The 23,287-nt window shown below is 36.0% G+C and overlaps 1 protein-coding gene across 1 annotated transcript in view; it reads left to right on the forward strand.

Annotated features, from left to right (window-relative positions):
• Positions 1–23,287, forward strand: part of KAT6A (lysine acetyltransferase 6A) — a 115,172-nt gene that overhangs the window by 43,649 nt on the left and 48,236 nt on the right. Inside the window, exons 3-6 of the mRNA XM_032413331.1 lie at positions 15,152–15,260; positions 18,939–19,054; positions 19,871–19,952; positions 22,227–22,362. Coding sequence (XP_032269222.1) covers positions 15,152–15,260; positions 18,939–19,054; positions 19,871–19,952; positions 22,227–22,362 — 443 coding nt within the window. The remainder of the gene's footprint in view (positions 1–15,151; positions 15,261–18,938; positions 19,055–19,870; positions 19,953–22,226; positions 22,363–23,287) is intronic.

The raw sequence follows: 23,287 nt of genomic DNA on the forward strand, positions 1-23,287 counted from the left end.
GTTGACTATTGAACACCACAAGTTTGAACTGTGCAGGTGCACTTATATGTGAATTTTTTGACAAATGCAGTATGGTAGTATAACCATATTTTCTCTTCCTTATGATTTTTCTTAACTTTTTAAGATTTTATTTTTAAGTAATCTCTACACCCAGCGTGGGGCTCGAACTCACAACCCTGAGATCAAGAGTCCCATGCTCCACTGACTGAGCCAGCCAGGCATTCCCCCCTTATGGTTTTGTTTTGTTTTGTTTTGTTTTGTTTTGTTTTGTTTTCTTTCTTTCTTTCCTTTCTTTCTTTCTTTTCTTTCTTTCTTTCTTTCTTTTTTTTTCTTTCTTCCTTCCTTCCTTCCTTCCTTTCCTTTCCTTTCCTTTCTTTCCTTTTTTCTTTCTTTCTTTCTTTCATTCATTCATTCATTCATTCAAGATTTTATTTATCTGACAGAGAGAGACACAGCGAAAGAGGGAACACAAGCAGGGGGAGAGGGAGAAGTAGGCTTCCCGTGGAGGAGGGAGCCAGATGCGGGGCTCGATCACAGGACCCTGGGATCATGACCCGAGCCAAAGGCAGACACTTAATGACTGAACCACCCAGCCCCCCCTTAATGGTTTTCTTAAAAAGATTTTCTTTTCGGGGCACCTGGGTGGCTCAGTTGTTAAGCGTCTGCCTTCGGTTCAGGTCCTAATCCCGGGATCCTGGGATCGAGCCCCACATTGGGCTCCCTGCTGGGCGGGAAGCCTGCTTCTCCCTCTCCCACTCCCCCTGCTTGTGTTAAGTATATAAAATCTTAAAAAAAAAAAGATTTTCTTTTCTTTATTTTATTATAAGAATACAGTATATCTTATATATACAAAATATGTGTTAATTGACTGTTCATGTTATTGGTGAGGCTTCCAGTCAACAGTGGGCTATTTAGTAATTAAGGTTTTCGGGAATTGAAAATTACACACAGATTTTTGACTGTGCAGGGGGTCGGTGCCCCTAAGCCCTGCATTCAAGGGTCAAATGTATAATGTTTTTTGAAGATCCCTTCTATTTCCAAACACCATGATTCTGATAGTAGCAGAACACTGCACATACTATCAGATATGTATCAGTTATTATTTTTGTAGGTCTTGAAGAAAATAATGCTATTTGCCAATTTGTTCAAACAGTTACTTATTTTAGACCATAGTTTGGCCAAAATAAATGCCTGCAATTGCAGTTTCTTAAAAATGCAATGAACAGGAAAGTCTTATTGAACATCTTGCTCCTTCTAAACCATCACTTTTATATATTTTTAGCGTAAAAAAATATTCCCATGCTAATACTCCTCAACTCAAGTACTACTAAAGACTTTTTTATAAGTGGGTAATATGCAGTGTGGTAAATGTGTCTTAATGCAGTCATGTAGATAAATACCATATATAGAAAATATATTAGTCCACACAAAATTTTCATCCCCTTGCCTTTTTTGGGATGTTAAAACAAAATCTTGTCCTGACTTAAAAAGTGGCAGTGGTTCCTTAACAAAGATAAGCTTTGAAGGATAGATAGAATTTTGAAAGGGGATATAAGAAATTGGCATTTATGAGATGCCTCTTACGTTTGAGTTATACTCCCATAACTATCCTATTTAATCTTTATTGGTAACTTGAAAGGTAGGTATGTTGTCTCGTTCTACACCAAAGAGGCTAACTAACTTGGGCAAAGTGAAGCCATAAGTGGCAGAGCTCAGTCTGTCTCTGAGCTCTGCTGAGCTGATTCCTAGTGGCAGGGATACAAAGGACTTTGAGGGACAGGGTACAATTACCTGGAGAAAAAGCATAAAGTGTCATCTCTGAAGACAAGTGAATAGATTGGGAGTAGTGAAAGATAGTGTGAGAAAAGTAGTTTGGGGTGTATATATATATATATATATATGGTGGAAATAATTGAATACCAATCTATAGGAGTTGGCATTTGGAGTATGTGGTGTAAGTTTTGAGCCAGGATGGTAACTAGATTTTAAAAGCAGTGTTTTATGGGGATTAGTCTGGAAGCAATGTGCAGGAAAAAAAAAAATCAAAGAAAGACTACAAAGAGTCAGTCCTTGTAGAAGATTGTATATGGTGATGTGACTCTGAATTAGGGAACAGCCATAGGGATATAAAACAAACTAAAATAGAAAGTAAAGGACCGCAAAGGAAAGGAGAAGCAGTAATAACTTGGCAGTTATCTTATTTAGATGAATGAAGAGAATGATATATCACTGACAAACAGAAAGTGGAGCTTTCAAAGAACTGATGAATATGTGAGAGAAAGATAACTCTACAGTTTCTTAGCATAGAATTTAAGCTCAGCAGATATGCACATTGTTATTTTTGATGTTACCTCTGATTAGGAAAGAGGAAATTGTTACAGTATCTTGACAGATGATTGCTTTCTCATTTAAATTTACAGTAGTCTGCATACATGGTAAAAGCTGAAATTGATCATTACTGATCTAATTATTTTTTTTTTTTTTTACTGATCTAATTATATCATTAACTTATTTCACCAGTAATCTTGTTGTGTCTAATTGTACAAGTCATTGAATGAACTCATCAGAATAAAAATTCACTTTAGTACCTATTAAAACTTTGTAATGGCTACTGGGTTATGTTGGAACTGATTAAAATTATACAAGGTTACCTTATTGTAGACTATTAATAACAGAAAATAGACTCTTTTCCAGGCCATTCATATTGTTTTATTATTATATGTATTTTTTACTATATACTTTTGAGGAAAAGATGATCTAAAAAATGTTTAATAAGCAACCATGGAGTGCTTGATAGTGCATGGGGTGCTGACAAATTTAAAGAGATTAAATCCTACCCAAGGCCAGTGCGTCTGAAGATTATTGAATCTCGGAGGAGAAGCTTTGAGTAAGAATTGATAAACCTTTTTAGAGCTAAGCATGATTTTATTGTATTTTAATTTCAATAAATGCTTATTTAGTACATACAGTGTGCAAGGTGCACTTAAGAAGTAAGAGGTTGAGGGTAATTTCTGTTTACCTAGCTCCGTCTTTTGGAAAAGATCAAGAAAAACTAAATTCTAAACTGTCAGAAAGGATTTGGGAGGAGGAGGAATTCATCCAAGGCCGTTAGTAGTGAAGGCATGAAGAACTGGGTAAAACCGAAAGGAGGGCTTGCCTGACGAGAAGATAACACTGTATTAGAATGTTCAGCTTTCTCAACAAAGTACAAGTACGTTCCAACAAACCATTAGTTTCCTAAAGTGAGTTCTGTGCGCCCATTTGTTTCCCTTATTATATCAGAAATAATTAATTGTGTAGATATCCTCGCAAAAGACTTAACTTTTGAATTTTTTGGTGTGTAAGTGGATAATGTGAATAGTATTTAATTGTTTTCTAATTATTTTGTGTGGGTTTTGTTTTGTATTTACTGACTTTTATAAGTGCTTTGAAAATGTCAGTACTGCTGCTTTTTTATCTTATCACATTTTTATGTTCTGTTACAATGCTTATTAACAAACTAGTAATATCTACCAGACTTCTTATGCTTTGGAGGGTATTTTGATAACCTAATATTTGTTTTCCTTGTGCTCAGCCATTGAGCATCATTTTGATTTCTTTCACTATACCATGCCTAAGAATAATTTTTTCCTTCCTAAGCTGAAACTCTTTGTCCTTTAGGTATTTATTATGTACAATAGAGCCATTATTTTAGCTTTATTATACATAATAGAGTATTTCAGCAGTAGATATTATCAACTAGTAAATGATATCTCAGCTGAAAATTATTTAGGTTACAGGTTCTATGAAATAAATATCCATTGAGGAAGATGAACTTGCAGTTAAATTTACTTTACTCGATTGTAATGGCGTGAGAAGAAAGGGGGAGGATAAACAAATACTTTGGAACCACTAGAAGAATTCAAAGGTAGGCAAGGAGGTAGCTGGAAGAAAAGTAAGGAAGTGAGTTAGATGGGTAGATTTGATAGGAACTTATGGTGTTTCATGCAGGGTAACCTGGCTGGATCAGATACTTACCAGTCAGAAAGGTTTTAGTTTGTGACTGACCAGTGCTTGATAGATATAGATTTTAATTGTTAGACTTGTCTTACAAGAAATATATTAAGGTATAAGGGTGAGCTATTTTTATGTAATGAGATTAAAAGATGAAACCAACTTTGATGTGGGTACAGTGAGAATAAAATGGCTAACATTTAATTTCAGTAGCCAGAATTTGTGATTAGTAATTAAAACTTCTTTCATTTGAGGGGGATTGAAACTGTATTTCTAAGTCTAATTAATTACTACAGTCAAGATTAACATAATAAAGGGTTCCACAGGAACAGTTAAAAGATACAGGTTTTTAAGATGAAGACAAATTAGGGGTGCCTGGGTGGCTCAGTTGGTTAAGCGGCTGCCTTCGGCTCAGGTCATGATCCCAGGGTCCTAGGATCGAGCCCCGCATTGGGGCTCCCTGCTTTGCAGGGAGCCTGCTTCTCCCTCTCCGCTGCTTGTGCTCTCTCTCTCAAATAAATAAAATCTTAAAAAAAAAAAAAAAATGAAGACAAATTAGAAGTAGTTGCTTCTCACTGTGTGAGTTTTGACCTATTACTTAAGTCATGTGATCTGTGAGACTGAAACATACCACTTAATTTTTTTATACCACTTAATTTTTTAGTTCAGTTTTTTATTGTAACAATAACAGAATTTACCATGCTAAACATTTTTTTTTAGTGTGTAATTCATTGGCATTAAGTGTATTCACAGTGCTTTGAAACCATTACCACTATCCATTTCAAGAACTTTTTCATCATCTCAAAGTATGTACTCATTAAGGAATAACTTCCCCATTCTTCCCTTTCTTCCAGCTTCTGGTAACCTCTATTCTGCATTCAGCCTGTATGCATTTAACTACTCTAGGTTCCTCATATAAGTGGAATTATATATATTTGTCCTTTGTGTTATACTACTTGATTTTTTAAAAAATGAGTTGCAGTAATTATAGATGAACATAAGCTCTTAATATGTTTTTATAATTCTTTATGGATACTTTGTATTTAAGTCTAAGGAAGAATGAATGACCGTTATTGCTTAGTGCATCTTTGGGTGTTAGAGAGTCTTATATGAATTATGTACTTTCATACTCTTATTAGCTATGTTAATTTGTCTCAGTAATTTCCAGTGGCCATAAAACTTGAGAAAATTTGTAGCTTTTAAAAAATCACACATCTTTATTGCCTGATAGTTTATGAAATGATTTCTTAGAGGTTCCTGAAGTCATAAGTCTAATCTAAGTTTAAATGTGCAGTTTTTTCCTTTGAAAATTCTGGTGGTCATAAATTCTAGAACTTATCATTCAGTTCAGTCTTGAGAGAACTAGAAATAATTATACAGAACAAAACTTTTTTTTTTTTTTTTAACAAACAGATTCTTGACTATTCTTTATGTCAGTGTTTAAGAACAGAGACAAGAAGATGGATTTGAGTTCCTCAGAAGATATTAGAAAATGGAGACAATGACAAGTGGATAATGGTTTCCAAAAAATTAAAGACAAGTCTTTGGGGGAAAATTTGGACTTTCAGATTGGAATGTCTCAGATTCTACAGAAATATTTAAGATATTCTAAATGATTATGTCTAAAAATTCTTTCCTTTCATAGTATAAATCTTATAGCAGAGATCATTGGCAAAATTTTTGCTGTTTTGGTTTTAAAAGTTATTTCCAAAAGCCCAAGTCAAATGCTACTGAACTGTTTACTTATCACAGCATTTACTATGTATTTGCCTCAATGCTGCCATCTGGTGATTATTATGGAGCTCTCAGCATGGTGCTTAAGGCACCCTAAAGGCAACAGATGACACAAGGTACAGTTTAAGTGCTTGCTACCACAAGTCTCCCCCCTACTTTGGAGAAATTGAATGGAAGTGGGTTGCTATGGCAGAAATCTTAATTTAGTTATTGAGTCCATGAAATTACTGTGTGAGATTGCTTTGTAAACAGTAGAGCATTTATATATTATTAAGATGCACACACATCTTTATCAGGCTTCTGTGAACTCATTGTTCTAAGATAGTATTTTTCTATTCTACAAGGTAATTTAATTAAGGTATTGAACACTTATTGGATGCATACTATATCTTATGCACTATTCTTACAAGGTCCTAATACTGTTCACGGTACTAGGAATACAGTCCTGAACAAACAGATGGAAAGCAGAATCTTCATAGAGTTTATATTTAGTGGGGGACAAATAAGATATATATATACACACACAATATGTTAATTAGTGAGAAGGGTTAAGGGGAAGAAATAAAGCAAGGAAGGGGGGATATAAATTATTGTCGTTGGTGAGTTGTTTTGAAATGTTTGGTGCAGTGGTCAAGGGAAGCCTTACTGAGAAGGGGACTTTTGATTAAAGATTGGAAGGGTCTAGGGAAGAGCATTGCAGAGAGAGGGAAAGCAAATGCAAAGGCCCTGTGATTGGAACGTCTGCCTTTAAAGAAGAAGCAAGGAAGCTAGAGTAGAATGTAAGAGGGAGAGAGCAACAGAAGATGGGTCAGAGAGGTAATTGTGTATTTTTATGTAGGGGTGCAGATCACATGGGGCCTTGTAGTTCATTTGGCATTTAATCTAGGGTGAAAACCACTGGTCTGGATGGAGGGTTTGGGGCAGCTGAGTGACGTGCTCTGATTTACCTTTTAACAGGTTCACTCTGGCTGCTGTGTTTAATGGTGTGTAAAGTCATTTGCTACAAACTTTAAAAGTTTTATTAGCTGTAGGAACAGGTTCACTTTATATAGATAGGAAAACAGTAAGCTATTAAGACTATGCTGGGACAGGTCCGGGAACAGTGATTGTATGGCATGTTGCATATCTCTACACAGGTTTTTAAAAACTGTATTCATAAGTTATCAGTTGTTATTATATCTTTGTGATACAGAAAAATTGAAACCAGCTTGTAGAGTTTCACTTGGAAAATGTTACGAATGTCTCTTCACTGTCCTAAAATCACCCCAGTACATTTCAGGTTCAAACCTTACAGTGAACCCAATGTCGTTTTAGCTCTTTCTGACTTACTTTCCTGCTCATTAGTATTTTGGGAATGAGAATGATCTGGAGTTGTAATTTTTTATGCACTTAACAATATTTAGGCATATTCTAAAACAAATCACAGAATTATTGGTTAGTGGTGCTGTTTGATCAAAGAAAAACTTGTAGATTTATATTGTAAGCTAGATGATTTATTTAAGTCACTTTTTTGGGCTTGTAATCTTATCTGCTAAAATGACTAATCCTCAAAGTATTACTATTCCTTCCCAAATTACACTTTAAAAAATACCCTGAAATTATCAAGATATAATCATTGCCAGTAGTAGTATTTCTCTGTGGATTCATTTTTGTTTTGTTAGCTGAAAATTTTATCATTTTTGTGCTTGGTTCTATGATGCCAAAGAGTAAATATCTTCAGTGTGAAATGTTTAGGTTAAGGAAATTATACCTGCAGTGCCCTGTGTTACTAAAAACTTACTCTATGTAATTGGAGTCTGTTTGGACCAAAGTCTGTATTTGACTTAACAAATATCTTTTCAGCCTGTCTGATTTTCACACTGTAACTATCAATACTGAATCACTAAATTGTACACCTGAAACTAATATTACACTGTATGTTAACTATCTGAAATTTAAATAAAAACTTAAAAATATATCAATACTGTTTAAACTTGGGTAAGGTTGTCATTACTGAGAACAGTCAGCAAATTGTTTGTATAATAAGTAGGCAAGGACTAAGACTGGTCATTTGATAAGTATTAGAGTAATTGAGTTAGACTCTCTGCACAGCTCAGCTCTAAGGTAAGGAGGCAGCCAGTTTTTCTAAATTGCTACCCTCACCAACTTTAATGAACAGATTTAAATGACCTTAGTTATTTTGTTTTGGGATAGAAAAAATCTAGTAATATGAAGCACTGATCATATGTAAAAATATTAACAGCAGTAATGTTACAGGGAATATACAGGAACATATAGCGACAGTTTTGCTAAGGATTTCTTAGGTATGATTTTAAATAACATTTTCTGCCATTGGGAACTTTATTTTAGTTCTAGGTGATAAAGGCACATATTTGAAGACAGATTGCTACATAGTTTTAATTTTTGAAGACTGGATTTCCTATGCTGGAGAATAACAACAATTTGTTTTTCAGACTTTCTCTTCATCCTGTATGTTTGCTCCCTTAAGTGTGATCTCCTTTTTTTTTTTTTTTTTTAAGATTTATTTATTTAACAGGGAGAGACACAGTGAGAGAGGGAACACACTCAAGGGGAGTGGGAGAGGGAGAAGCAGGCTTCCTGTGGAGCAGGGAGCCTGATGCAGGGCTCAGTCCCAGGACACTGGGATCATGACCTGAGCCGAAGGCAGATGCTTAACGATTGAGCCACCCAGGCGTCCCCCCCTCAAGTGTGATCTAATCTATCCCTGAAAGTAGCAGCGGATTAAGCAAGCACTTTGCTATTACTAATGTATGTTATATATGGTAACTGAGTTTGAAGTATACTACTGTTCCTGCTCTGCCCTTTAGCTTTTTTTTTTTTTCAAGATACTAGTTTTTGTTTTTTAAAGATTTTATTTATTTATTTAACAGAGCACAAGCAAGGGGAGCCAAGGGCAGAGGGAGAGGGAGAAGCAGGCTCCCACCCAGCAGGGAGCCCAGTGCGGGGCTCATCCATGATCCTGGGATAATGACCTGAGTGGAGGGCAGATGCTTAACCGACTGAGCCACCCAGGCACCCCTGCTCTTTAGCTTCTTATTATAATGTAGGCTTCTCCATCTCCACCACAGCTGCAGGTTACACGGGATTCTTTTTATTATTATTATTATTATGTTAATCACCATACATTACATCATTAGTTTTTGATGTAGTGTTCCATGATTCATTGTTTGCATATAACACCCTACACGGGATTCTTTATCTGAACACAACTTGTTCCTTTTTTTTTTTTTAAAGATTTATTTATTTGCGGGGGGAGGGGCAGAGGGAGAAGGAGAGAGAGAATCTTAAGCGGACTCCCCGCTGAGTGTGGAGCCCAGTGTGGGGCTCTGTCCCATGACCCTGAGATCATGACCAGATGCTTAACTGAGCCATCAAGGCACCCCCCAACTTGTTCCTTTTTTAACCAGAATGCTGAAGTAATATAATGTACTTATTTGTGAAAGTGGTACCACTAGTTTAGCATTAGTAGGTCATTACATTGAATTATGTCCATATCCTACTAGTAGAGCTACTTTTCCATTTTCATACCCTATTTTAAAAAGAGGGTGGGGTGGGGAGAGACCCAAGAAGAAGAATTAACACATTCCTTGGTCTTCACTGCCTCTAAGATGATTTTTGTTCCTTTACTGAACAAATTCTTCTGACATCAAGTTCTTCCCATCTACTAATACCATGATCTCTACTTTTTTTAAAAGTACGTGCTTGGGGGGTAGGTATCTGTCATTTACCACTCTTTGGAAGAGTTTTTGTAAAACTTTCCTATTTTGGGGCTCAATCATCATTTTTACTGACTTGAACACATTTATATGATTCTTCTAAAATAATGCTTTCCCAGCTTCTTGACTTCCTAATTTTAATTATCTTTAATTTTACTTTTTTCTATAGTCAGCTAGAGTGTAAACTCTATGAAAATTGGGGTTTTAGCTGCCTTTTCACCACTCTTCCCTCAAATGTCTAGAATAGTGCCTACTAAATATTAAAGAATTCATGCACGTTTGCGATTTGAAGTTTCCTTTATTAGCTAGGACTTTATACTTAGGAAATCACAAATTCTAAAGTTTCCCTGTAGACCCCAGTCTTCAATCCTTTTACTTCCTACAGGACCTTTATTTTCAGTTCATCAGGATTCCCTTGGTACCTTAACTTCAAATACTTTTTATAAGCCCCCTTCTGCTTATGATGTTCAGCCTCAACTTTGTGGCCAACCATTTTAGTTGACCCTTCTTGAACAACGCAGCACTCTGACCTCTGTGTAGTAGGCTCCGCAGAACTTCACTAAATAGCCTACCGTTGTTGACCTGAAACCTTACTAATAACACAGTCAATTAATACATATTTTATATGTTATATGTATTATATACTGTATTCTTATAATAAACTAGAGAAACAAATCTTATAAGAAAACCATAGGGAAGATAAAATACACTTGCAGTAGTATACTGTAAAAAAAAAATCTGCTTATAAGTGGACCTGGGTAGTTCAAACCTGTGTTGTTCAAAGGTCAGCTATGTTTGTATTTGCATTGTAGTAGACTTTACACTTTGGCTTGTCTCCTTAATCTACAGCTCTCTGATTTTGTCAGTCCAAGGCTTCGAGGTGTTAAGGAAAGTTGTATAATCATTTTGGTTGGAAATACTACAAATTGAACTTTCCTATCTTAGCTGTGTGGTTAGGGCTTATTGACAGTTTTATTTTCCATCACTAATTGATTCTCTTTCATCTTCCACACAGAGACTTCCAAACTTTTTTTGCTCTCTGTAAATGCCCAAACCCATACCTATCTAATTATGTTTAAGCAAGTGAGATTGTCTTCTATTTTAGTGAAGAGATGGAGGCCTTTTTGCAGGGACTCCATCACCTTTTCTCTCTTCTATTTTGAATTTATTCTCTGTTAATACATATTTTTCTGATTCTTTCTTGCCTGAAAAATGTTTGTCCACCTTCCATTTTGATAGGAGGGTTGTTTTCATTATCTTTGTTCTTGGACCCAGCCAATCTCACCTGTCAGTTTTCTCAGTCAGCTTTCACTGTCTCCTGCTGTATCTGTCCAATTCCTGCCCCACTCTGGCAGGCGATTTTTAATTTCCTATTTTCCAGAAATAATGAGGCTGTCAGAAATGAGCACCCTCAACATTTCCCTTTTCCCACCATCTCACCTACAAACAATATGCAACTACACCATCCTATACTATAAAGTCCCTTTATCCTTGCTTTAAAATTCATCCTTTTTTCCAAAACCAGTGTTATCCAGTAGAACTTTCTGTAATGATGGAATTGTTCTATATTTGTGCTGTCCAATATCATAATCACTGGCCACATGTGAATGTTGAGTACTTGAAATGTAGCTAGTGTGACTGAGGAATTACATTTGTTTTATTTCAGACTTAAAGAGCCACATATTTTAGTGTTCACTATATTGAACAGTGCAGCTTTAAGCCTTATTATATAATATGTTCCTGTTACTTCTTGTTTCTTGAATCTCTTTGACCATGTGTGTCTTCTCTTCCACATTTAATTAGGTTTAGTCTTTCTCATCTTAAATACCTACAACACATCAAAATCTGTTGCCATTTTTTAAAGCTATCTCCTGTCTGCTCTCTGTCCCTTTATGGCAGTTTGTTGGTTCCTGTGAATTTAGTTCTTATCCTGTCACTGAAAAAGACTATTAGTGACATTTCCAACTATTTCTTAGTTGTACAATCCAGTAGGTATTTTATTTTCCCAACATTGATCGTTGGTTGCTCTCTGCTTTTTTTTTTTTTTAATAAAGATTTTATTTATTCATGAGAGAGAGAGAGAGGCAGAGGGAGAAGCAGGCTCCCAAGGAGCAGGGAGCCCGATGCGGGACTCGATCCCAGGATGCTGGGATCATGACCTGAGCCGAAGGCAGACGCTTAACCGTCTGAGCCACCCAGGCGCCCGCTCTCTGCTTCTTGTAATTCTTGTGCCATCACTTCCTCTTGGTTCTGTTTTCCCTCAGACTGGTCCTTTCTTGTCTCTCCCCACCCACCCACCCACGCTTCTAAATGTTGATATTCTTCTTAGACTTTACCTCACTTCTCCACTCTCTTCCTCTTGTTCTCTGTCCTTTACTACAGCTTCACTCCTTCTTCTCACTGGGTGCTGTCAGTTAGCATATTGCTGTCTTTTAAATCTCTCTAGCCTATTCTTCTAAGTTCCAAACTCCAATGTCCAAATCACCATTGGTATTTCTTTCAGAATATTCCAAAGGTAACATTGTCCTACTCTGTAGATGTTCATTAGTTTAAGTTTGATAACTCTCTAATTAAAATAAACATACAGAAAAGTACACAGATTGTAAATATGTACCTTAAATATTATTAACTTCCATGAAACCACCATCCAGGTCAAGAAAAAGAGCATTACCAGCACCTCAGAAGTCCCTTTCCAATTCACTACTCTTCTTTTCTCTCTAAAGGTTAACTGCTGTCTTGACTTACAACAATGTAGAACTGTTTTTGAACTTTATATAAATAAAATGATGCAGTATTATTCTTCCATGTCTATTCTCTCATTCAGTATTGTTTGTGATAGTAATACAAGTTGTTGACTGTAATTTGTTTATTTTCATTACTGTTTAATACTCTCCTGTATGGATATAGCACAATTTATCTGTGCACCCATTGCTGGTTATTTGGGTAATTTTTGTTTCAGTAAATTTTATGAATACTGTTCTGATCATGTTTGTGTATGTTTTATTGTACATGTGTGTGTACTTCATTTGGTGGATATATAGCAAGGAGTGGAAGTGCTGGGTCATTTGATATGCCTGTGTTTAAATTTAGTAGATAATGTCAAATAGTTTTCAGAGTAGTTTTGTCAATTTATGGTCTTGTCAGCAGTGTAAGAGTTCTGTTGTCCTACTTTCTTTTTTTTTTTTTTTTTAAAGATTTTATTTATTTATTTGAGAGAGAGAGAATGAGAGACAGAGAGCACAAGAGGGAAGAGGGCAGAGGGAGAAGCAGACCCCCTGCTGAGCAGGGAGCCCGATGTGGGACTCGATCCCGGGACTCCAGGATCATGACCTGAGCCGAAAGCAGTCGCTTAACCAACTGAGCCACCCAGGCGCCCTGTTGTCCTACTTTCTTATCAACACTTACTATTGCCAGTCTTTCGAATTCTACCCATTCTTGGAGATCTGCTTCCTTGTTGGCTAATGAGGTTGAGTATCTTATGTTCATTGGCCATTTATATATTATTCACATATTTGCTGCTTTGAAGTGCCTGTTGAAGTTTTTTGCCTAGCTTTCTATTGAACTGTCTGTCTTCTCCATACTGACATGTGAGAGTTCTTTGTATATTCTGGATATAAGCCATTTATTTGTTAGTTAAATATGCTATTAATAGCTTCCATTCAGTGACTTGACTGTTCACTGAGAGCTTACTTACTTGCAGTTTCTACTTCACACTGAAGTCTTTCCTGACTTTACTCGCCCGTTCTTTTTCATATTCCTTTTTTTCCCCCAAATTTTTATTTAAATTCTAGTTAGTAAAAGGCGAGGATGTGGCCATCTTTACCAGAGTCACAATTATTAAGACAACTTCCAGCTGTTCATCTCTCCTTTAATCTCTTCGCTAAGGAATACTATTGATTTGCTTGTGTTGGACATTACTAATGTGCCATCCAACTGTCTCACTAATCAATTTCCTTCCCAAGCTGTTTCCTCTAACAGCCACTTTAATATTGGTATTCTGACTTTAGGTTTCTTCTTTCTCCCTGTTCTCCATGGGAGAACTCATCAACTTTGAAGGTCTTAATGCCATTTTGTAGGTACGTGATTTCTAGAGTTTTATTTCCAGACTAACCTTTCTCTTGAACTTCAGATCCCTGTATCATAAAGTCCATGGGCATTGCTACATGGATGCTCCATAGGCATATTATGCTCAGTAAGTCCCAAACTAAGCTCATCCCGCTCCTCCTAAAACTGATTCTGTATTTTGTTTGAACGCCCCCATCAGGTGGTCTCCCTGAAGAACTTAAGAACTTAAGAACTCCAGAAGAACTTAAGTCTGGGAAACCTTCCCCTGACAGCCCTTTCTCCTACTTGATTCCCTTCCTCCGTTGTTTCTCATTGTAACACTTCTGTCATAGTACTGACAGACATTTAATCTGTTCTCTCCAGTAGACTCAAAGAATCTTGAGGGCTTTATATCTCTGTCCCATATAAATGGTTGAGAGTTGACTGAGAGTGCCTCCAGCTAAACACATCTAACATCAAACTCAGCATCTCTTTTTCTCCTGATTTTCTTCTTGAAAATGACCTAACCATTCACACCATCTTTTCATTAAGTTAGTCTTACTTAACTCGTTTCCTTTTCTGTTAACTTCCATAACTAGTTGATTTCTAAGTCCATAGCTATTGTTTTCTGTTCCTTTTTTTTTTTCTTGGTTCAGGTTCTTATCTTGTCTTCACCAGACTATTGTAGTTATTGTTTAAATGTTCTAGTTATCTTTAGGTTTTTCCCCCATTTGTCTTTGATATTGCTACTGGATTTTTTTTTTCCCCTCAAATATAGGTGATTATCTCTTGATTCAGTAGCCTTCTATTGTTCTTCTCTTCCTGCGGGATGAAGTCCAACTTCTCTATAAGACATTCAGTGACAATCTTCACAAACTGACGTACCCGCACCCCCACACTTATCACAGAAACTGGACCCTTTAAGTCCTGGCTTTAGCAGTCTGCACACCTAAGTTCATCTTGTTTATACCACTTGTACTGCATTTTTCTCCATCCTGTGGGCTAGAGGCGCAGGGGCAGTGCTGTAGAGGAACATAGAAACCTAGGTTTAAACCCAGTTTTAACAATTATTATCTATTGTCCTTGGACAAACTTGTTAAGATCCCATAGCATAGTACTAGTACTTAATACATGTTATCTTCTTCTTTCAACCCTTCTCCTCCAAACCGCAACTGAAATTTCTCTTTCTCATTTGTACAGAGCACTTACTGTTTGTCTCTTCTAGCACTTAACGTCTGCCACCTTATGTGGTGCTTATTTCTGTACATTTGTCACTTCTCCCACATGACATAACTTTTTAAGGACTGAGACTGTGATTTCTTACACTTAGTTCAGTTGAATTTCTTCAATCTTCGGTGAAGGATTTGCTTTGTTTAATCCATACTGTGTCATTTAGTTTTTAAGTGACCAATTGAGAGATGATTTTTTGGACCAAAGTTGTCACTACAAGGACTGGTTGTAAAGGTCCAGCCAAAGCAGGCTTTGTAAAAATTCCCTTACTTAGTCGGAGATTTAGGAGAGTGATACAGTTGTCTTAAAGTTACATATGACTTTCATAGGAATTTAAAACTGTAATTTTAATGTCTTTGTATTAATACTAAAAAAAACTACTCGTACCTGAGTGAATTGTTTTTTCTTTATAGCCCGTTGCTGAACCAATCCCCATCTGTAGTTTCTGTCTTGGTACAAAAGAACAAAACCGAGAAAAGAAGCCAGAGGAACTCATCTCCTGTGCCGACTGTGGTAACAGTGGTATGTAATCCCCTGGATTCCTTCTGACATGTGCTGTCAGCCAAGAGGGAGGTGCATTTAACTGAGATGGTATCCTTGATCTGGTTTAAGGTAACTGGGACGAGCTTCTAGACAAGGGAAGGATTTAAATGTATAGTTGAAATGTTTTATTCAGTTAATTTAAAATCAGGTCTTAGTTTTTTTTGTTTTTAGTTTTTTTTTTTTAAATCTTTCCATAGACTTATTTTTTCCTGTTGATCTTTATATTTGACTATCAAACATCTGTTCAAATCACAGCAATCAGTTTGAAATTATTGCTAGTTTCTTTAATAATCACTACTTATCTTTCTTGATTTATGCCTCAGGCTTTATCAATAGAACCAGGATGATAACAGATTTGTTTTTCTTGATAGAAACTTACATATTCACACTGGGAAATGGAATGTTGACACTGCAATTTAGTGAGCTGTGTGAAATCCTGGGCTCTAAAAATGATTTTGCAAAGACTCTCCTAGTTTGTCAATTCCAGAGATATTCTTGGTCTACATTTTCAGATCTTACAAGTTTTTGTAGGAAGGCCATATTAGTAAACCAACATTATATATTATCTTTGATCATTGGCTTAATTTTCAGTGTTTTATATCTGTAACAATCATTATTTAGTTGAGAAACCAGAAACCACTAAGATACTTCAAGTGGAAAGAAATTTAATACCAGGACCAGATGTTTGTGAAATTATTAGAAGGGCTAAAGAGGAAAGCTCTAAGCTGGGCTTTAAGGACTGATTCTGGAATATCACAGAACTGATCCACCAGGGGAGTCACTTATATCTGCCTCCATTTGGAAGAGGTGGAAGCAGGAGGCTGCTACAGGACTGTAGCTGAATTTGGATTATTGAAAGACTGAATTTGGCCATTACCACAATTGCGTCTGGATAGCCATGAAGGTGAAGAGTGGATGCGTACTGGCATTTTCATGACTTTATCATTAGAAAACAGTCAGTACCAGGAGAAAAGTGGTCTTTGTTTCATTTCTCCCTTTCAAAAAATCACTCAAACACATCCAGTTGGTAGAATTTAATTCATAGCTAGAGCCGAGCTGCAAAGGAGTCTAGGAAGTATAGCTTTCAGCTTTTCGGATTTTATTTACAGAAGGCTTTTGAAGGCAGTGGCAAGAGATCTCGAGTAGTAGGTGATCATATCTAGCATAGTATCACAAACCAAAATGAAGTCTGGATGGATTTTACAGTAAAATATAAACCATAAAATCATAAAATATTAGACAAAAATATAGTGACATATCCTACATTGCAGTGATTTCCAAACTATTTTCATAGTAGAACCCTTAAAAAATCATATGGGACCCTAAGTATTATAAAACAGATAAAAATAGATCTGCTCAGGTGAGATGGGAATAAAATGGGGGGCGGGGAGTTGTGTGGTAGCCCTGCCTTGTAAGACGCATTATATTTGAGATGGTCTCTGAGTTCTTTGCAATTTGAAAACAATAGAGGGAACTTTTAAAGAACTATTAGAATAAATAACTATTGGTTATCTATTGCTGTAGAAAGAAACTACTCCAAAATGTAGCAGCTAAAAGCAGTATTTTTTAATTCATGTTCCTGTTAGTCAGGAATTTGGGAGTGGCTTACCTGAGTGATTTTGACTTGGGATCTTTCATGAGGTTGCAGTCAAGATTTTAACTGGTACTCAGTTATCTGAAGGCTTCCATTGACTGACTTACCTGGGGGCACGTTAATGCTGCCTGTTGCCAGGGAGCCTCAGCTCTTTGCCATGTGGACTTCTTCAGAGGGCTGCATGCATGCCCACAGCATGGAAGCTGGATTCCCCCAAGCAGGTATCTGAGAGAGAGAACAAGGTGCAATATCTTTTATTACCTAGCCTTAGCCTGTCATTTCAGCACACAGATCAGCCCTGTTTAGTGTGGGAGGGAACTACACAGGTGTCAATTGGTATTCTTGCCAAAAGGCAAGAATGTTTGGAAGGCAGCTTGGAACCTGGCTATTACAGTAACAAAGGAAAAAACTATGGATATAGTCAAATATATGACAGTTGATACTTTCCAAACTGAGAACTAAAATACCCAAAATTAAAAAGAAAATTTTTAAAGAATTGTTTGGGGAAAATAATTGCATTAAATATGGTAAAGGGCCAAAAGCTATAAAGTGTGAAGAGCATGTTTACATTTCTAGCATGAAGTCCAAAGGTCAGAGCCTATGAACAGGTAGTTTCTAAGAGAGAAAGTTAATTGTTGAACATACTAAGAAAACATTTTACCCAAGTAATAATAAGCATGCGTACCAGTGCAGCAGTGAAGTGTCATTTTATATCTTTTATAATAATAAAATTTGAACAATAAGAGAACCCAAACCTAGAGCTGATGAAATCGTGGTAAAACATTTGCACATAGCTGGTGGCACTAGATATTATATCAGAGGATTTGGAAACATGGTTTGGCAGTGCATATCTACTTCTCAAGCTACAGAAATGTTTCTTTCATTTCACTTACCAACCCCACTTTCAGGACTTTAAGGAATTAATCTAAAAGAATGAAAGAATCTGTAAACATAAAATAATTCATTGTAGTGTTCTATTATGGGTAATAGTTTAAATAGTTAACAATAGGGAAATGGTGAGGTAGTTTATAGGGTACCAACTCAGTGGAATTATTCAGTTTAAGGAATATAAATATAACATTTACTTGACTAAAAGGATGAAGAAAAGCAAAATAAAACTGTACATACCCTATAATTAAAACTGCAAGGGCTTTTAGCAAATCTAAAAAGGAAAAGTAGAACAGGGAATGGCTAATCTAGGAAGAAGAGATTATGAATGAGATTTTTACACTTTATCATTTTCCTTTGATGTCAGTGATGTTTTGATAGTAAACTTCATAGCATCTCATAAAAGAGAAATTTATTTAGGAATAGAAAGGAGAGGAGAGAAAATAATTTAACTAGCCCTTTCTCTCACCAAAGAAAAATAAATGTAACCAACTTTTAGAGGAAAGGGACAGATCTTTTCAGAGTGAGGGCAGACTTACTTCTTAAAATTTTGATAATCAAATGGATACTAACTCTTGGAAGAGGAGACTTTTTTTTTCCTGTTACTGTTAATTCTGATCACAATAGAAATATTGCTTAGATTTTAGTTTTTAGCTAAAATAACTCACTTTAAATGATGGGATTTAATAAAAATGTATTTTTGGTTATAAAATTAGTATGTTACTGTTTTAAAAATTGAGAGCACAGAAGTGTGAAGTGAAAGGTAAAATCCTTCTCCTTCAAAATAGTTATAGCTTCATATCCTAGGACATTACAGTTGCAAACAGTTTTTGTGTATCCTTCCAGAAATGGCCTAGGCATGCTGTGTGTTGGTATACATATAAGCATGTGTACTCACATAATGCTTTAATGCAGGCTTAATAAAAGTTAGGAGTTTGTCAGGTTTTTTATAATCACATTGTGGGGGGAGGTGGTGTACTAAGTACTGTTTAGCATCAATAAAACTGAATAGGAATGCCAAGTCCTGATGAGACATGTCTGGCAAGCTTCCAAGAGCATCTTTTTTTTGATACCTTTTTTGATTTAAGGTAATTGCCTTTTTCTACATTATTCCTTTAATACAATTACAAAATGATCCTTGATTGTTTCATTTGAGAATTTTCTCCTCTTACTAGGTCATCCATCCTGTTTAAAGTTTTCCCCTGAACTAACGGTTAGAGTGAAGGCCTTACGGTGGCAGTGCATTGAGTGTAAAACATGCAGCTCCTGTCGAGATCAAGGCAAAAATGCAGTGAGTATCTTTGCCTTACAATGTGAATATTTCACTTAGAAGTAGAATGTACAACTGGTAATTTCCTTTAAGTATTGTTGGCTAGTTTTTAGTCACTTGATCTAGCAGAATTTGAAACAGGAGTCTCTTTAAATTACACATCATTAGTTTAGAATACTTACTCTTTGAGACTTCAATTCTTTCTAGGTGGTTTCTAAAGCACCTTAATTACATGTTTGCAGAGAGACTAAGCTACTTTAAAGAACCCCCCCCCTTTTTTTTTTAATATTTTATTTACTTATTTGACAGAGAGAGAGAGAGGGAACACAAGCAGGGGAAGTGGGAGAGGGAGAAGTAGGCTTCCTGCTGAGCAGGGAGCCCAATGTGATGTTGGGCTCGATCCCAGGACCTTGGGATTTTGACCTGAGCTGAAGGCAGACGCTTAACGACTGAGCTATGCAGCCTCCCCTAAAGAAATACTCCTGAAATTTGAGTAGTATGGAGGCATTCACTTAGTAGGAATGGTCAGTTAGTATATTAACTACAAATGGTTCTTTTCTCTTTTCCATTAGAAAACTAAAGTTAGCTTATATCTGGTTACTGGATAAACTTGAAAGTTATGAAACTGTAGTTCTTTATTAAAGGTTGGTTGAAGCAAAACTTGTGCTAACTCAGACTGTCCATTTACTCAGTTAATACAAATTAAGGAAGGTTTTACTATTATTGTAGTTCATCTCCTTTATGAGATTATTGAAGCTTCCTAGATTTTATGAAGTTGTAATCCTCACATATTTTTGTTTCATAAGGTTAAGCAAAACTGTCCTTTCTCTTTTTTAGGATAACATGCTCTTTTGTGATTCCTGTGACCGAGGTTTTCACATGGAGTGTTGTGATCCGCCACTCACCCGGATGCCAAAAGGTGAGAAATACATTCTGAAATCAGATTGGCAGTATAAAGGGCATGTTAGTGAAAGCACCTTTTATCTACTTTGTTAAATGAAAGAATAATTTGCATCTTTCTATTTGGGATTGTATAAGTAGGAAGAGAGCTGTCTCCTTAAAGGTGGGGATAGTCTGTTGAGGCATCCTAACATTCTTATGTGTATGGATTTATTATTTTCCTCTATTTTTGATGTTTAAGTATCCGTGGAGAGCGAAGTGGTTCATTCATGAATGAATATTTGCCAGTCCTGTAGCTAGAGGACAAAATACTTGCCTTGTGTAATATTTTGAAATATCTCTTCCTGTAAAGGAAGAAATGAAATTGTATTAGATCATGTTGATTATATCAGTATTGATTATTTAACTGTTCATCACTTTTGAAAGGCCTAGAGCATCTCTGGTTTATTCAAAACTTAAAAAAATGTTTTAATAAAATGATTTGCAAACGAGTAATTTTTGTGCCTAACTCATAAGAGTACAGCTTAATGTTATTCTATTCTTTTGACTCCTGTTCCTTGAAAGGTATTTGGTTGGAAGATAACTGCCTGTTGGTTGAGCATCCATCTTATTATATGCTTATAGTTTCTTAAAAAAAAAAAAAAAGTCCAGTTAGTCTCTCCTGCTTTTTCCTTATCACAAATTCCATTTTTAACTCTGATTTTGTGACTTAATAGGTTTCTTAAGTAAAATGCTTATAGGATATTTGATAATTTCTTCTTGGGAAAAATTTTCCTGTGGATGGCAAGGACTGAACCTTAGGTATAGTCAGGTTATTCCACTTAGGATCCTACTTGAGTCCCTCTTACGTCATTCTGTTGGTTGTTACCTTTTGAAAAGTCTTAGATTTATATGTATTGGAAGAATAAATACCCCTTTCCTACCTCTTCCATTTATTTGAAGTCTGGGCAGAAGGCCTTCTGAGAATCCTTCAAGATAAGAAAGATTTTCTTAGGACTTCATTCCTGTGTATAGTGCCTACAAAAGAAGTTTCATTGCAGCTTAAAGCAGGAATCATTTTATTTTGAAGTAATTGCAGACTTACAGAGAAGTGGCAAAAATAGTACAGAGACTTCTTATTTCAGCCACCACCAGCTTCTAATGTTAACATCTTATAAAACCGTAGTACAATTACTGAAACCAGGAAACTAACATTGATATGATACAATTAACTAATCTGTAGACTGTATTTGAATTTGTGGTCCAGAATCCAGTCCTGGATTTCACAATGCATTTAATTGTCATATTTCCTTAGTCTCTTCCAGTCTGTGTTAATTCTTTGTCTTTCCTGACCTTGACGCTTTTGAAGAAACTGGCCAGCTATTTTGTAGAAAGTCCTTAAATTTAGGCTTGTCTCTTTCTTTATCATGATTAAATTAAGATTATGAAGTTTGATAAGAACACCACAGAAGTGATACTGTACCCTTCTTAGTGCATTGTAGTGTGGGTGTATAATACGAATATGTCTTATTACTGGTAATGTTAACTGGTCACTTGATTACAGTAGAAACCTGACCTTAAAGTTACTCTTTTTCCTCTTGTACTAACTTTAGCACCCATCAGTGATTCTTGTTTGCCCTAATTTTAGTTTGGTGTTTACATGATGATGGTTTTTTTGCTTCCATCATCCTTCTACCTTTATTAATTGGAATTCTGCTACAAGGAAGAGCTATCCCTCTTCCTATTTATTTGTTCAATTATTATATTATTAATGGACTCATGGATATTTTATTCAATAGGTTATAATCCATTGATGTGATTATCCCTTTCTTTGCTCAGAATTACCCAGATTTGGCTATTGGGAGCTCAAGTTGGCTTCTAGGTCCTTTTGACATGCTTTCCTCATCTTTTGAGCACTTCTCCATTTTCTGGCACCGTAAGATGCTCCAGGTTATCAAGTGTTTTCCTTGCTCCAGTCCTGGAATCAGTTATTACTCTATGGAAACCTGGCTTCTTTTCCTATAGAATGGTAATTGGAAACGAATAATCTGGGTGCCAGGGGTAGAGCAGGGCTTTTTAACGAGGATCAGTGGACTTCAGCTATATGTGGGCTTTAGGATATTTGTGAGTCTTTTCCAGTTGTTTGTAGAATTTTGTGTGTATACGTTTTCATGTTTATTTTTCTAAGGGGCTTCCATCAGATTTTTAAATGGGAGTCCTTGACCTAAGAGAGGTTAAGAACTCCTAGAGTATCTGAACTCTTTCCATGTATCTCTGTCTGTTGTGCTTTATGTGGAATTTTATTTTTTTATAGGCATGTGGATATGTCAAATATGTCGACCTAGGAAAAAAGGACGGAAACTTCTACAGAAGAAGGCAGCACAGATAAAACGGCGCTATGCTAACCCAATTGGACGTCCGAAAAACAGGTTAAAGAAACAAAACACGGTGTAAGTTGTACTTGTGGCAAGGTGAGGGGAGAAAAGGATAGGGTCTTCTCTTGGTGTAGGAGTCACTTGTTTGCTTTGTGAAAAAAAAGTTCCAGTTGTTACAACTGGCACTTTTATGTAATAATAATGGCTATACTTACTGAACTCTTAATAAAGTGCCAAGTTAGAATAAAGTCCTAAGTGCCTTACGATGTGTTGATCATTTAATTTTCCCAACAACCAAATGAAGTAGTATTTTTGTTACTCTTATTTTTCAAAGGCGGAAACTACAACACAGTAGATTAACTTGCACAGTTTATAGTAAGTGTTGAACTGGGATTGAAACCCACAAGTAGTTTGGCACCAAAGTCTAACTCTTAAACACTGCCTTATATTGCTCGTATGTAAACAAGAAAGAAAAAATTATGTTATTATAGCATTTCCCAGATTCCTCTCCTGATGTGGTCTCAGTAGTTTATTTATATTATATGTACAAATAATCACTGGATAACTTTTGCTGTTGAGGTCATAGCCAAGTCCCATTTCTGTGTCCTGATGTAAAATAAAATAATGTGTTTTTCATCTGTTAGCAGAAATCAGGGATATAATTATCCCTTGTGGACTAGGAAACTGGGCTATATCTGGAGGACGTGGGGCAAGATTCAGTAGCTAATTCTTTTTTGTGTGTGTGTGTGAGTGTCTATAGTACTTCCCTTTTGATGATATGTAAGATATCTTTAAGCCTGTAAACCTGTATTCTTAAAAATTTTACCCACCTTTCCTACACTTTAGACTGTCTTGAAGATAATAACTGAAAGGAATGGGCATTAGCAGCGTGAAATATACAGCACCAGTATTGTAGTTCATATTTTAAATCTTAAATCAGGCTTTAATTTTCCTATAAGATGATCTTTTGATTCCTGACTTTGAGAGAGTAATGCATCCT

The sequence above is a fragment of the Phoca vitulina genome, unplaced genomic scaffold (assembly GCF_004348235.1).
Source record: "Phoca vitulina isolate PV1807 unplaced genomic scaffold, GSC_HSeal_1.0 scaffold15, whole genome shotgun sequence".
NCBI lineage: Eukaryota > Metazoa > Chordata > Mammalia > Carnivora > Phocidae > Phoca > Phoca vitulina.